At 57.1% G+C, this 12,380-nt stretch overlaps 2 protein-coding genes across 2 annotated transcripts in view; one reads left to right on the top strand and one right to left on the bottom strand.

The window, feature by feature from the left end:
- Positions 1-72: 72 nt before the first annotated feature.
- Positions 73-7,316, bottom strand: PAFAH1B2 (platelet activating factor acetylhydrolase 1b catalytic subunit 2). Its single transcript, XM_039721932.1, has 6 exons — positions 7,174-7,316; positions 6,176-6,263; positions 5,607-5,696; positions 4,681-4,797; positions 4,321-4,443; positions 73-3,705 (listed from the first exon to the last, which is right to left on the bottom strand). Exons 1-6 carry the CDS (start codon positions 7,203-7,205, stop codon positions 3,427-3,429), a joined length of 729 nt encoding a protein of 242 aa, XP_039577866.1. The 5' UTR covers positions 7,206-7,316; the 3' UTR covers positions 73-3,426.
- A 605-nt stretch (positions 7,317-7,921) lies between these two features.
- The window catches only part of SIK3 (SIK family kinase 3), a 70,504-nt gene continuing 66,045 nt past the window's right edge, over positions 7,922-12,380 (top strand). The window contains exon 1 of the mRNA XM_039722033.1: positions 7,922-8,041. The gene's annotated coding sequence lies outside the window, so the exon portion shown is untranslated. The remainder of the gene's footprint in view (positions 8,042-12,380) is intronic.

The following is a 12,380-nucleotide window of genomic DNA, read 5'->3' as shown; positions in this document are numbered from 1 at the left end:
TGATATCCAGGATTGCTGCCACCACCAGCTTCCTGCTGTGCTCCACGGGACAAACGCCACGAGACAAGGCACTGCTGCTATTGTGCACTTTATTTCTCCGGGCCCTCCTGTCCCTGAGGATCCCAGTCTGGACAGTCTGCCCGCGGTTTCCAGGTGCAGGTGGCGGCGCTGGCGGCAGATGGGACAACCCCAGGGACAGACATGTGGGAAGAGAAGCAGAATTCCGGCCGGCTCCTCGGCCCTGACGGAACTCGAGCCGCCTCTTGCAGGATGGCTGTGAGCGGGGTTGCGTGGGGATGTGCATTCCCTGCTTGCTCCAGGGCCACTCGAGATAAATCACTCGGGAATCCAGCACCAGCCGATGTCCTGTCGAGGGCCAAAATCAACCAGTGCCCTCCACCTGCAGCACCGTGCTCGCAGGTTTGGGTGCAGCACCCAGATCTGCACGGGGAAAGGAGGGAAAACAGACAAAACCAGCCCCAGACGGAGTGGGGGGAAGCAGGAATTGAACGAGGAGCAAGGATCTGGCTGAGCACGACTCCCAGAGGCGCAGTGGGAGCTTTGGCAGCACCTGCCTGGCCCCATGGAGACCTCCAGAAGTGACCGAGACAGGGCAGGAGACGGCTGGGCACACACACACACACAGGCTGCGACACGGTTGGTGAAACATTGACATTTATATCGAAATATGCACTAACAGTGACTTCTACCAGCCGATGCATTTTTGCCAAAGCAGAATCACAAAGGTTGTGTCCCGGGGAAGGCTCGGGGCAGTGGGTGGGCAGCGAGGGGAGGTATGGGGGCCTCCCCGCTCCTGCCTCACCCTCCCCCGGCACCTCACAACTCTGTCATTTCACATCTTTTGTTTGTTCTCCTCTCTGCTGCATAAACACGAAACTGGACATGCTCACTCAGAGCAGGCCACAACCCCAGCCCAGCCCCGTCCCGAGGGACATCCAGAGCTGGAACTGAAGTTTTCTCACAGGAGGCACTCGGATTTCAGCACGGGGTGAGCAGGAGGCACATCTCCTCTCGCCCACGACACCTCTCAGGTGAGCGGGGCAGTTTCCTGCCAGGCAGCAACAAGCAGAGCCGAGAGCACTGAACCAGCACAGAGCATGGCACCTCAGCAAGCCAAGCCTAAGCAGAGCCAGCAGAGCCTCCCCGGTGGCGCCGGAGCCTGCCAAATTCCCTGGGCCACTCGGCACCCTGCCCAGGGGCTGGCTCCCAGCGAGCACAGGGTGCCGAGCGAAGCCAGAGCTTTACTGCAGAGTACATTCCTGGTTAGCATCTCTTCAGCCAAATGCAGCAGCAGCAGCAGGGAGGGAAGGGAGCAGGGATGCAGAGATTAAACAAGCACACGGCCTTTTCTCACAAGCCTGGAGAGGGAAAGCTCTCAGGGAGCAAGAACGGGTTTTATCCCGGCTCCCTGAGGGGGCTGGGGATGGGATAAACCCTTCCCCAGGAACTCTCCACTGCACTGCACTTTTAACATCTGATTTTCCACTTGCCCTTCCCCAGTACTTCCAGCCAGAAGCCTATGGGAAGCATGAGCAGTGTTCTCTCAAAGCCTGCCCTGCAAGGCCATGGAGCTGCAGGGAGCAGCACCCCTGCTCTGGATCATGGGGGCAGGATGTGATCCCTCCTCTCCATGGCACTCTGCAGCTCCCTGTGTCTGATCCTGGCCAGGGGAATGCTTCACCTTTCCTTCATCTGTGTGTAGATCACATATACTGGAAACAAAACACACACTATGCATGCAATCCAGGCAGGAATCCTGCTATGATCAAACCTACAGGAGGAGGGGGACGAGGTGGGACGTTAGGGGATTCCTCAACGCTAGGTCAGAGTTACACACCAGCCCCTTGGCTACAGCAAAGGGCAGACAGACTATGTACAGTACCTATGGGCTTCAGCAGAGCCACCTGACACCTGAACACCCTCCCTTGGAGCACGGAGTGAAGCTGTTCCTCCCAGGTTTACCTGCCTGGCTTCCCGCGGGAAGCACAAACCCAGCGTGGCACCACTGAGCTCCAGCTCTGGCAGGTAAGGCAGGGAGGAACAGATTTTGGTTTAAAATAGGTTATTTGCAAGTCATCAATTCATCTAGGGCTCTGCTTCTCAGGTCCAAACCGTTTCTTTCTGGAAGAGAAGGTCTCAGTTTGAAATGAAAAGTTGTTTCGCTACAACCAGCCCTCTGAACTACAAACCAAACCAAAACTCCACTGAGCCACAGCCCTTTAGGAGGGCACCTGCCCACCTGGCTCCCTTGCTCGAGGTGAGGAACAGTGTCCAGGGCAGGAGAAGCTACGCCTTAACTCCACTTTTTACTCTAAGAGGCTGTAGTTGCTCAAATAAAATGTTTATACAAGTAAACCAGTAGTGATAAGGAAATATACACCTTGCTATCTGTAAAGCTTCAGAGTGATTTAGGCCTTGCAGCCAGGGGCTCTTCATGTGGGTTTGCTTTAGAAAAAAAAGGATGTAACAGTCATACTTAATAAAAAAATAGAAAAAAAAAAACCTGCAAAGAGCCCGGGCACCTCGGAAGGATGTCTGTCAGTTCCAGAGGAGTGAGGAAGTGACTGCCAATTACTGGATCATTAAAATCCTACACTGAGCAACTGCTAAAAGCCAGCAACATCACGGGCAGCAGGAGCAGGGGCCAGCAGCAGCACCCAAATGGGAGCATTCCCAGGAGAGCTGCGTGGGAGGAGGGGAAGGTGCCCCAGGAGAGCTGCGTGGGAGGGAAGGAGCCCCCGCTAGCAGGACTGGGGAAACGAGCACAAGACAAGCACTGGGGAGTGTTACACGAGTTCAGGTAACTGTTTGCTTCTTTAAATTTCTGAATTCCAGTTTTTAAGCTGCTTCAGAAAGGAGTGAGAAAGCAACACGTGTCATTTAACCCCCCTCAGTAAAACAAACAACAAACAAACAAAAAAAACCCCGAACAAAAAAACCCAAAACCGCCTAGAAGGTGGAACCGAGTTTGGAAAAATGCATCTGTTCTGGCTTTTGCAAGTGGAATGTGATTCTTGTTCCCAGGCAAATACACAGAGCACGATGGCTGCAGCCAGGAACGGTGAGCCAGGAGCGGGCTGTCGGACAGGCTACAGGGGGTCTAGGACAACCACAGGGCAACAAGACATGAGGGGCACAGAGTGACAGTCCTGTTCTCGTTTCAAATGAGGAATGGTTTAAAAGTAAAACTCTTCTTCAGCTAATTCCCTCCTGCAATAAAACCAACCCAGCCGGCCCTCGTATGTACAAGACCAGTTAAACATGAGCCTTCCCCCTCAAAACACTAGGTACGGACATCCGGTAACATTCTACAATGGAAAGTGCTTTAAGAAAGAAGGATTCTGTAGTGCCAGTGACAGAACTGATCTGATGGGCTGGATGATGCTCTCCACGCTGACAGCAGCCTCAGGCCAGGGCAGCTCGTTTCTCCTCGGGGGTCTCCTCCAGCAGCTGCATGATCAGTTCGTGGAGGGGCTTGCAGACCTTGGCGTAGCCCCCGCCCGTCAGGTGCAGGAAGTCGAACATGTCGTGGTAGGAGATGGTGCCATCCGAGTGCACGAAGCCCACGTCCACGTCCAGCAGCTGCACGTTGGGCAGTCTGGGGAGCGAGGCTTTCAGCAGGTGGTTCACCTTGGCGTTCTTCTGCCGCAGAGGGTTTGGCTTCTCTCCACGAGGTAGCAGGCCCTGGCACGAGAGGAGGCAGAAAAGAGCTTTGATGCTCTGATGGCATCAGGAGCCCTGCTTTCCCTTCCAATTCAAGATTTAGGATGTCTGTGACAAGAGGAAATCATCCTTGAATTGGGGCTAATGTGAAATGCAAGTGAAGGAGCCAGATGAGCTCCAAGCACTGGCTGGCAGGGAAACTGCTTTCTTTTATTTTTTAAATGGATCAGCTTGTGCTCTTGCCATTCACTTTCAGCTCCTCAGCAAGACAGGCAGCAGCATCCTTAGGACAAGGAAGCCAACCAGGATTCCCAATGCCAACTGGGATTTGGGCACCTATTTTCCCCTCACAGGATTTCCTCAGCAACATTGGTAAGTGGGATAGTTACTGGGAATGAGTGCACCCAGCTCTGGGAGGGCCAAAGGAGGGCTCCTGCAATGCCAAGCCAGCGAGGGGAGGCACAAAGCAGAGGACAGATCGGGGGACTGCCCTCCCAGCACCGCCCAGTGACTCCCAGTGAGGCAGAGGCACAGCCCAGGGAGCAGGGACCCACCAGCACGATCACTTTGGCACCCAGTGACTCCCAGTAAGGCAGAGGTACAGCCAGAGGCACAGCCCAGGGAGCAGGGACCCACCAGCACGATCACTTTGGCCTGTGGCTGCTGGGTGTTTATCAGGCGCACGATGGCCTCGATTCCCCCTGCGACTTCTTCTGCTGTGTTTTCGTGGTTATTTGTTCCAACCCAAACAACAATGACCTGCAAGGAGAGAAAAATGTTTGCAGCTTTTCCAGAGCCAAGCGCTAACAGGGCTGATGACCCTGAAATCCCTGCATAAACATCATCTGTGGCCAGGGAGCTGCAGGGAGAGTCAGGATTAAGAGTTCAGCCCCGGGGCTGGCACTGCCCACTGCCCTCAGCCACTTTGCCAGGCCTGCAGCTGCAGGTGACCTTCACTGCACACCTGGACATCCCCACTAACTCTGCAGCTCGTACCTTGGGTTTAATGTTCTCCAGTTCACCGTTCTTCAGTCTCCATAGAACGTGGCCCGTGGTGTCTCCACCAATCCCAAAATTCAGTGCATGGAGCGGTGAGAAGAGCTCTCTCCATATCTGCAAGCAGAAACCAAGGTGCTGCTTCAGAGCAGCATCCTGCCTGTGAGGCAGGGACACCACACGCTGTCCTCAAGGTCACTGAGGGCAGCCACGAGCCCTGCTCTGAAATCTCACTCCACAAAGGGCACTTAGACAAGAACCAGGTTTTATTTGGAGTTGGAAGAGATGGAGATGCTGAGGTTCAAGCTCTCAGACCTGGCACAAAGGAAGGAAAGGTCTCTGGAGCTGTGATTTGCTGCACTCATCAGAGCCCCAGAGCTCTGATCTATTGCAGACCTTGATGTCTCTGAGCACAGGGCCTTTGAAGAAGGAGTCCATGACCTGATTAAATCCTTCTCATCCCCAGGTAACAAAACTAGAACAGAGGGAAGCAGCTCTTGCAGAACAAAGCTGCTCAGCTACCACGTCAGAAGAGAACTCTTCTTTCCCTCAGTAATTTTAGGGAAGAACCAGTAGACCAATGTTCCTGGCACCCTGAATTCTACAGGCTAAGTGTGTTCTGGCCACACCAGGAACTCGATGGCCCTCAGGAGGCCGGAATCTGAGAGCTGAGGGGCTCTGCACGTGTGCCAAAATGCAGGCAGCTGCTGATGGCCTCCGAGAGGGAGGCAAAAGCAGCCAGCTGAAGCAGTGTCCAGGCCCTGGGGAGCTCAGGAAGCAGGGCAGGAAGGCCTCAGGAGACGGCAGTGAAAACGGGAACAGTGGAAGTCACCAGTGTTACACATGATCAGCCTCTGGGTTAGAGAGAGACGCTCCAATTGCTCCAACCCACCCCTCCCTCCCTCCCTTTATCCCTCCCTCCCTACCTCGTACTGCTGTAGCAACTGCACCATGGAGTCCCCCACGAAGAGCACGTCGGGCTCCTTGTCCTTGCAGTCCAGGACAAACCGATTGTGCTGTCAAGGAGAGCCACAAGGTGAGCTCCAGGTGACAACTGCTCCTGCTGCAGGACAGGGACAGCTCCCAGCCAGCTCCCCCCTGCCCTGCCCTCCAGCAGCCCTGCTGGCATTAACCCTGAGCTGCTGGACACTGCTCCCAGACCCAAAGCCTGTGAGGATCCCGGGTTGGATGAAAGTTGGGGTGGTTCAGTTCATGGCCATTGCTCCTTGTCCTGTCACTGAGCATCACTGAGCAGAGCCAGGCCCCATTTCTGAGATCACCCCCTGGAGATTTTGTATGGATTGATGGGATCCCTCTCAGTCTGCTCAGGAATAACCCAGCTCAGCTCATCAGAAAGACACTCCAAACCTCCCTTCCACCACGGCAGGACACACAGGTGTGACAGCTGCCAGCTCCAGGCTGTCCTGAGCTCAGGGTCCCAAACGTGGGCTGGCCCAACACCCCGCAGTGACGGGGACCCAGCTGCCAGCCTTACCTGTGACATCCACCTGTCATCTCCCTGAATGTCCTCAGCAGCATGCGGCACTGCTGCCGGGTTGCCGTCGCCCATGCCCATCCTGTTCCTGTGGGAAGAACAGCTCACAGCCACGCTGCCCGCCGCAGAGGGCTGGCACAGGGCTGCAGGAATGCCCTGCACACAGCCCTGCCTGCTCCCGGGAGCGCTCAGAACAGCAGCACGGGTGCTGCTCCGTGCCAGAGCGACTCTGCAGCAGGCACTCCCTGAGCCAGGGGGCATGGGGAGCACAGCCCAGCTCCGAGGATGCTCTGCAGCCCCACGCCTGAGCCACCAGGCTTGAGCAGCTCAGCAGCAAGGGCTGGGACTCTGGGATGAGTCCCTCTTAGCACCACGGAGCCAGCTTACAGCTGCTGAGCTGCACACTCCAGGTGGATAATCCGGGGCTGGGACTGATCCCATTGATCCCAGAATCCCAGAACTGCTACAGATCTCCGGAGATCACCCAGCCCAAGCCCTGCCGAGGAGCAGGTGACACAGGAGTGCACCCAGGAGGGTCGGAGCACCCAGAGAGCGAGATCCCAGATTTCCCTGGGCAGCTGTTCCAGTGCCCTGCCTCCCCCACGGGAAGAAGTTCCTCCCCACGTTGAGGAGGAATTTGTGTTTTAGTTTATGGCCGCTGCTCCTTGTCCTGGGTCTCGCTAAAGAGAGCCTGGCAGCTCCCTGGAGATGTTTGGGTTTCCTTTCCCCAGCCCGACCAGGCCCAGCTGCCCATCCCAGGGATGCTCCAGCCCTCAGCATCCCCGCACATCCCCAAGGATCCACAGCGCGCAGCGCAGCGGGGCGATGCTTCCGCGGCCGCCCGGTGGGGGCACACCGCGCCCCGGGCCGGGCCGGGCCGAGCCGGGCTGGGTTGGGTTGGGCCGACTGGGCCGGGCCGGGCAGGGCGGGTTCCCTCCGCACCGCCTCCCCCGTCCCCCCCGCTGCCCCGCGCGGCCCCGCGGTGCCCCCGCACTCACGGCGGCTGCGGCTCCTTCCCCCGCGACTCCATGGCGGGCGCGTCCCCTCCGCTCGGCCCCCGCGCCTGCGCCGCTTCCGCTTCCGCTGCCCCGCGCGCGCGCGCCCCCGGGCCGCCGCTTCCGCCCCGCGCCCGCGGAACTCCCGCCTCCCCGCCGTGACGTCACCGCGGCGCCCCCCGTGACGTCACGCTGCACCCAGCCGCAGAGGGGGTGGCGGAGTGATGTCACCGGGAATCCTTTTACCTGTTTTCCGCGGGTTTCGCCCTAAAAACCACGGCGCCTCCCGCCCCCCGCCGTGACGTCATTCTACCGCCCGTGACGTCATTCTGCCCCCAGGATGAGGCGTGACCCGCATGTGGGGGGGGGTCCCTGATGTGCCCCGCAAGGAGTGACGTCACGAGAGCAAGTTTCCAATTACCCGTGGGTTTTGCCCAAAAACTGAAGCAGCTAGAGGGGCACCAGATGGGGGGGGGGGGGGTCTCACCATGACGTCACTGAAGAGTGACGTCAGACTCATCTCCCATATCTCACTGCTTCCTCTCCAAAACCTCAGCGCCGCAGCCCCTCTCTGTGACGTCATTCTCCCCCCGAGACGAGGCGTGACCCAGGTGTATGTGAACAGGAGCGGGGGGGGCTGTCCCTGCTGCCGTGACGTCACGCGCGGCAAGTTTCCCATTTCCCGCGGGTTTCTCCCCAAACCCGCAGCGCGCGCCCCCCCCCCCCTCCGCCGCCAGGGGGNNCCCCGGCCCCGCCGCCCCCGCGGCCCCCCGGGCCCGCCCGCATCGGCTACTACGAGATCGAGCGCACCATCGGCAAGGGCAACTTCGCCGTGGTGAAGCTCGCCACGCACCTGGTGACCCGCGCCAAGGTGAGTCCCCCCCCCACCCCGCGGGGGTCGCGGCGCCGGCCCGGGGAGCCGTGAGGGAGCGGGGAGCGGCCCCGAGCCCCCCCAGCGCTCCGCGGGCGCTGCCGGGGAGCGGGGCCGCTGTCACGGGTGTCCCCGCGGGTGGCACCGGGATACCGGGGAGGTGCAGCGGGGGGATGCTCCCGTGCTGCCCGGGGATGCTCCCGGCGAGCCGGGGGCCGCACGGACGGCGGGCGGGGGGCAGCTCGTTTCTTACCGAAACGATGAGAGTCGGTGGTGGCCGAGCCCTCAGGGCCGTGGGAACAGCGTGAGGAAGGGCCTCCCCAGGGAGCGGCGGATCCCGGCGGATCCAGGTCCGGCCAGGTGAGCCCCGGAGCTGGCAGGAGATCCGGCTGGATCCCGGCTCGGGCCAGCCCTGCAGCGCGGCCGGAGATCCGTGAGGAGCCGCGCTGCGCTGCCGGCCGTGCCGGTGCCACCGAGCTGCCTGACACGGCGGCTCGTGCTGCATGCAGCAGTGCCAGCCCGGGATGTCCCCGGAGCTGCGGCGGGAGCGGGGCTGCCATGGGCAGGCAGGCCCGAGCCGGAGCCCTGCGCCTGCTCTTGGCTCCGGGCTGCCTCCTTGGAAGCCGGGGTTGTCCCTCTGTCAGTTCCTGGGGTTGTCCCTCTGTCAGTTCCAAGGGTTGTCCCTCTGTCAGTTCCCATGGTTGCCCCTGTGTCACTTTGTGGGATTATCCCTCTGTCAGTTCCTGGGGTTGTCCCTCTGTCACTTTGTGGGATTATTCCTCTGTCCGTTCCAAGGGTTGTCCCTCTGTCAATTCCCATGGTTGCCCCTGTGTCACTTTGTGGGATTAGCCCTCTGTCAGTTCCTGGGGCTGCCCCTCTGTCACTTTCTGGGATTGCCCCTCTGTCAGTTTCAGGAGTTACGCCTTTGTCACTTTCAGGGATCGCCCTCTGTCACTTTCTGGGTTTGTCCCCTTGTCAGTTCTCAGGCTTGCCCCTCTATCAGTGTTCCCAGGACTGCCCCTCTGTCACTTGCAGGGGTTGCCCCTCTGTCACTTTCTGGGGTTGTCCCCTTGTCAGTTCTCAGGCTTGCCCCTCTATCAGTATCAGGGATTGTCCCTCTGTCACTTTCTGGGGCTGTCCCTCTGTCAATTCTCAGGCTTGCCCCTCTGTCACTTTCAGGAGCAGCGTTGTTTTGGAACAGGAGGAGAAATCCACCATCGCCTTGGTTTGTTGGAGCTCTGGCTCTTTGCCCGGATAATAAAGTGAAATTAATTCCAGGGGCTATTTAAACATCAGTTATAACACCTCCTGGACAGTTCTTTGCAGAGCTGGGCTGTATTTGCCTGCCCTGACGGCTATTTTGTGCCTGCAAGTGCTCGATGCCACAATTGAACCTGCACTTGAGGTGCTCTGTGCAGTTGTTCTCCCCATGATGAACCTGAGCCTTGCTGAGAGGAGCAGGGTGATGGGTTCAGGTGCTCCACGTGCAGGGGGCTGACCCCTCTGAGGAGGTCACTCCTGGAAAAGGAGGGATCCAGCTCCGAGCCTCTTTCCTGTTCCTGTTTCCAGACTCCCTCCTCGGGTCAAGGTTTCTTCTCAGTGGTGCTGACTCTGAAGTTTGCAAAATACCAAAGCAGAGACCACGTTTTGTGCAGGAATAGTCAATTTTGTCCAAAGAATGGCCGAATACTCACACAAATTTGTCTGGAAATTGTGTTCCAGGTTTACAGGGCCAAGGCTGGATTTTGCACCTTGGCTTTGGGTGGTGGAAGGGGATACTAAGCTTGGAAAGCTTTGCTTTACAGCAGTGTACACTCATTCCTACTGCCCTGGAGTGACTGAGGGTGGGCTGTGGGGTTCAAGAAGCAGATTTTGGTGGGATGGGGAGGTGCTGGGGGCTCTGGAGTGGCGGGTTTCACCTGCAGCACCTTCCCTGCACGGAGCAGATCCAGTCCCTGTCCCTCTGAACTCCGGGGGCTCCCTGAGCCTGGGGAAATACCTGTGCTGGAACAACTGCCATCTGTTCAGCTGAGCTGGGATAGCTTGGAGCTGAAACTTGACCTGGAAGCTTTCTTAAGTCCGAGGTCAGGTTTCCTTTCAAATCCCAGCCTCTGGAGAGGAGTGCGAGTGAATGGATTGGGTTCTGCTTGCAGACCCTGAGCACTGGGGGTTCAGTACTTTTCCTTCGCTGACAGAGCTGTTGCTGTTGGCTCTGGAGAGGAGTGGGGAAGGAGAAAGGAGCTGCTTGGTTCAGGCTCTGGGACTCATGAGATTAGAGGGGAGGTGTTGATGGAAATGCATTGGAAAGGGCAAATCCTTATGGGGAACTGTTTTTGACTGGCAGCAGAAATACAAAATAATGCTACTGCGAGCTTGTCTTCATCACAGTTACACTTTTAACACTTTGACTTAATGGAAACAACTCGGAAGCGAGTAAAACCTTGGCAAAATGGTCCCATTTAGGGATCTGAAAGAATTCTTTGATCACGGAACGCAAGCGCAGCCGGGCTGCTGCCTGTGCTGGCAGCCCCTTCCCGAGGTGATCCCGCTCTCCCAGCAGCAGCTGCGGAAGAGAACCGGGCAGTTCAAATATAGCCACCAAATCCCTGCACAAACTTGACCCCATGTCACATTCTCTTAGAGAAAAGCGGGTTTGCTCGTCACGGCCCCTCCTTGGGAGCCGTGCTCCTCCACCGTGTCAGACGGAGTTCCACTCTGAGTGTCTGTGGGGCTTGGGAATAGATGTACCCCGTGATTTTGGGCCTTTTCCAGAAGGTGAAATTAGTGACGGGGTGGGCTGGTGTCCATTGCTGAGCCTGGAATTAGAGGTGGTCTGTGCATGGGTGCTGGATCCTGTTTTCCTTTCTGATGGACATTTACCAGGTCAAGTGGACTTTGACATGACAGCTCAAGATAACAGCCGGAGCATTCCTGGCTTGTGTCCCCTTTTCCCTAAAAAGAGAAACGGAGGGCAGTTGGGTGCCTGGTCTGGTCTTGAAGGACTGAGATTTTCCTGGCCCTTGGGAAGTTGAGCACTGCACTTATTTAGAGAGGAGCAGGGCACCCGGCCCTGCTGGGCTGGCACGTTCTGCTGACACCGAACGTTGCAGTTTACACAGAACTGCATTTCAGGAGCTGAATGTGGGTCAGCAGTGCTGGGGACACTGAAGAAGGGGAATGTTAATCATCCCAAAGGGCAGGAGGCCTGTATTCATAATTGTCTCCGCTGGAGCCGATGGAATAGAAGGGAACAGTCTGCAATTTACGTATTAACCAAGGCAGCAATTTACATTCAGTCCCTGCCCATGCAAAGTTGGACTCTTGTGCTCTGTCAGAGCTGCTCTGATGGCTGGGCAGGAGCTGGAGCCACTGCTCTGACCGGGATGAACTGGACACCTGCAGGATACCTTGCTGCATCCCTCCTTCTGTCCCCCTTCCTTTGTCTCTTCTCATCTTTTACAAGAAACCCTTGTTTCTGTGCTAAAAATCTTCAGAGTGACCTGCTGAATGAATTGTTTTCCACAGAATTTCCATTTATAAATCATCCAAGTGACTTCATTAGAATTCCAGCTCTGTTCAGACGGTGGGGTTGTTTTTAATGCCACATTTTTTCATAAGGGCTGGTCAGGGAATGTTCGTGCTTGTGCCAAGGAGCACATACCTTATGTTCCCATGCCCTTTGGGTGCTGTGTTTGAGCCTTCAGGAGCTGCTGGGGCTGAGGAGGACAGAAAGGGACGCGAGGGACGCTGGGCACTGCTGAGAGCTCTCTGCTGTCCTGGTTCCATCCCTTCCATCAGCTCCATGTGGCTGGAGATGCAGCTGGGGCACGGAGCAGCGTGTGCCTGCCGTGGCTGCACTGCTCTCATGGAGTGTTTCACTGGCAGACAGGAGTCACTTCCATATCCATCTTTCTTTTGAAATGGGATTGACGGTCCTGGAGGAGCACAGCTCCTTCCCAGGTGCAGTGATCTTCCTGCTGTGCTGCCTTTGCTTCTTGAGGGCTGGTTGTCAACTTAGGTTTGAGTTAAATTTCAATAATACGTGGATGGGCAAAGCTCAGAGCACATTTCACTGGCTGGGTATTGTGAGATCCTGTTTAAGGGGTACCTGGAGTTGTGTTTTAGTGGGTAGTAACCCCAATCCATGATGCTTTAATCCTTGGCATGCACAGCACATGCACAGCTGCAGAAAGGCTGGAATTGAGCAGATTTTTTTTGAGGTTTTTAAGGAGCTAAGCCTTGTCTGGAGAACAGGAGGCAGCTTTGCCCTCAGTGGGAGAGGACATTCCCTTCCATGAGAGAGCAGCTTCGTTTCTGTGGTTTGTCTTTGGGTGAGTTG

The sequence above is a fragment of the Passer montanus genome, unplaced genomic scaffold (genome assembly GCF_014805655.1).
Source record: "Passer montanus isolate IOZ18808 unplaced genomic scaffold, ASM1480565v1 scaffold47, whole genome shotgun sequence".
NCBI lineage: Eukaryota > Metazoa > Chordata > Aves > Passeriformes > Passeridae > Passer > Passer montanus.
The sequence above is the reverse complement of the archived record's forward strand: the minus strand, read 5'-3'. Positions and strand labels throughout refer to the sequence as shown.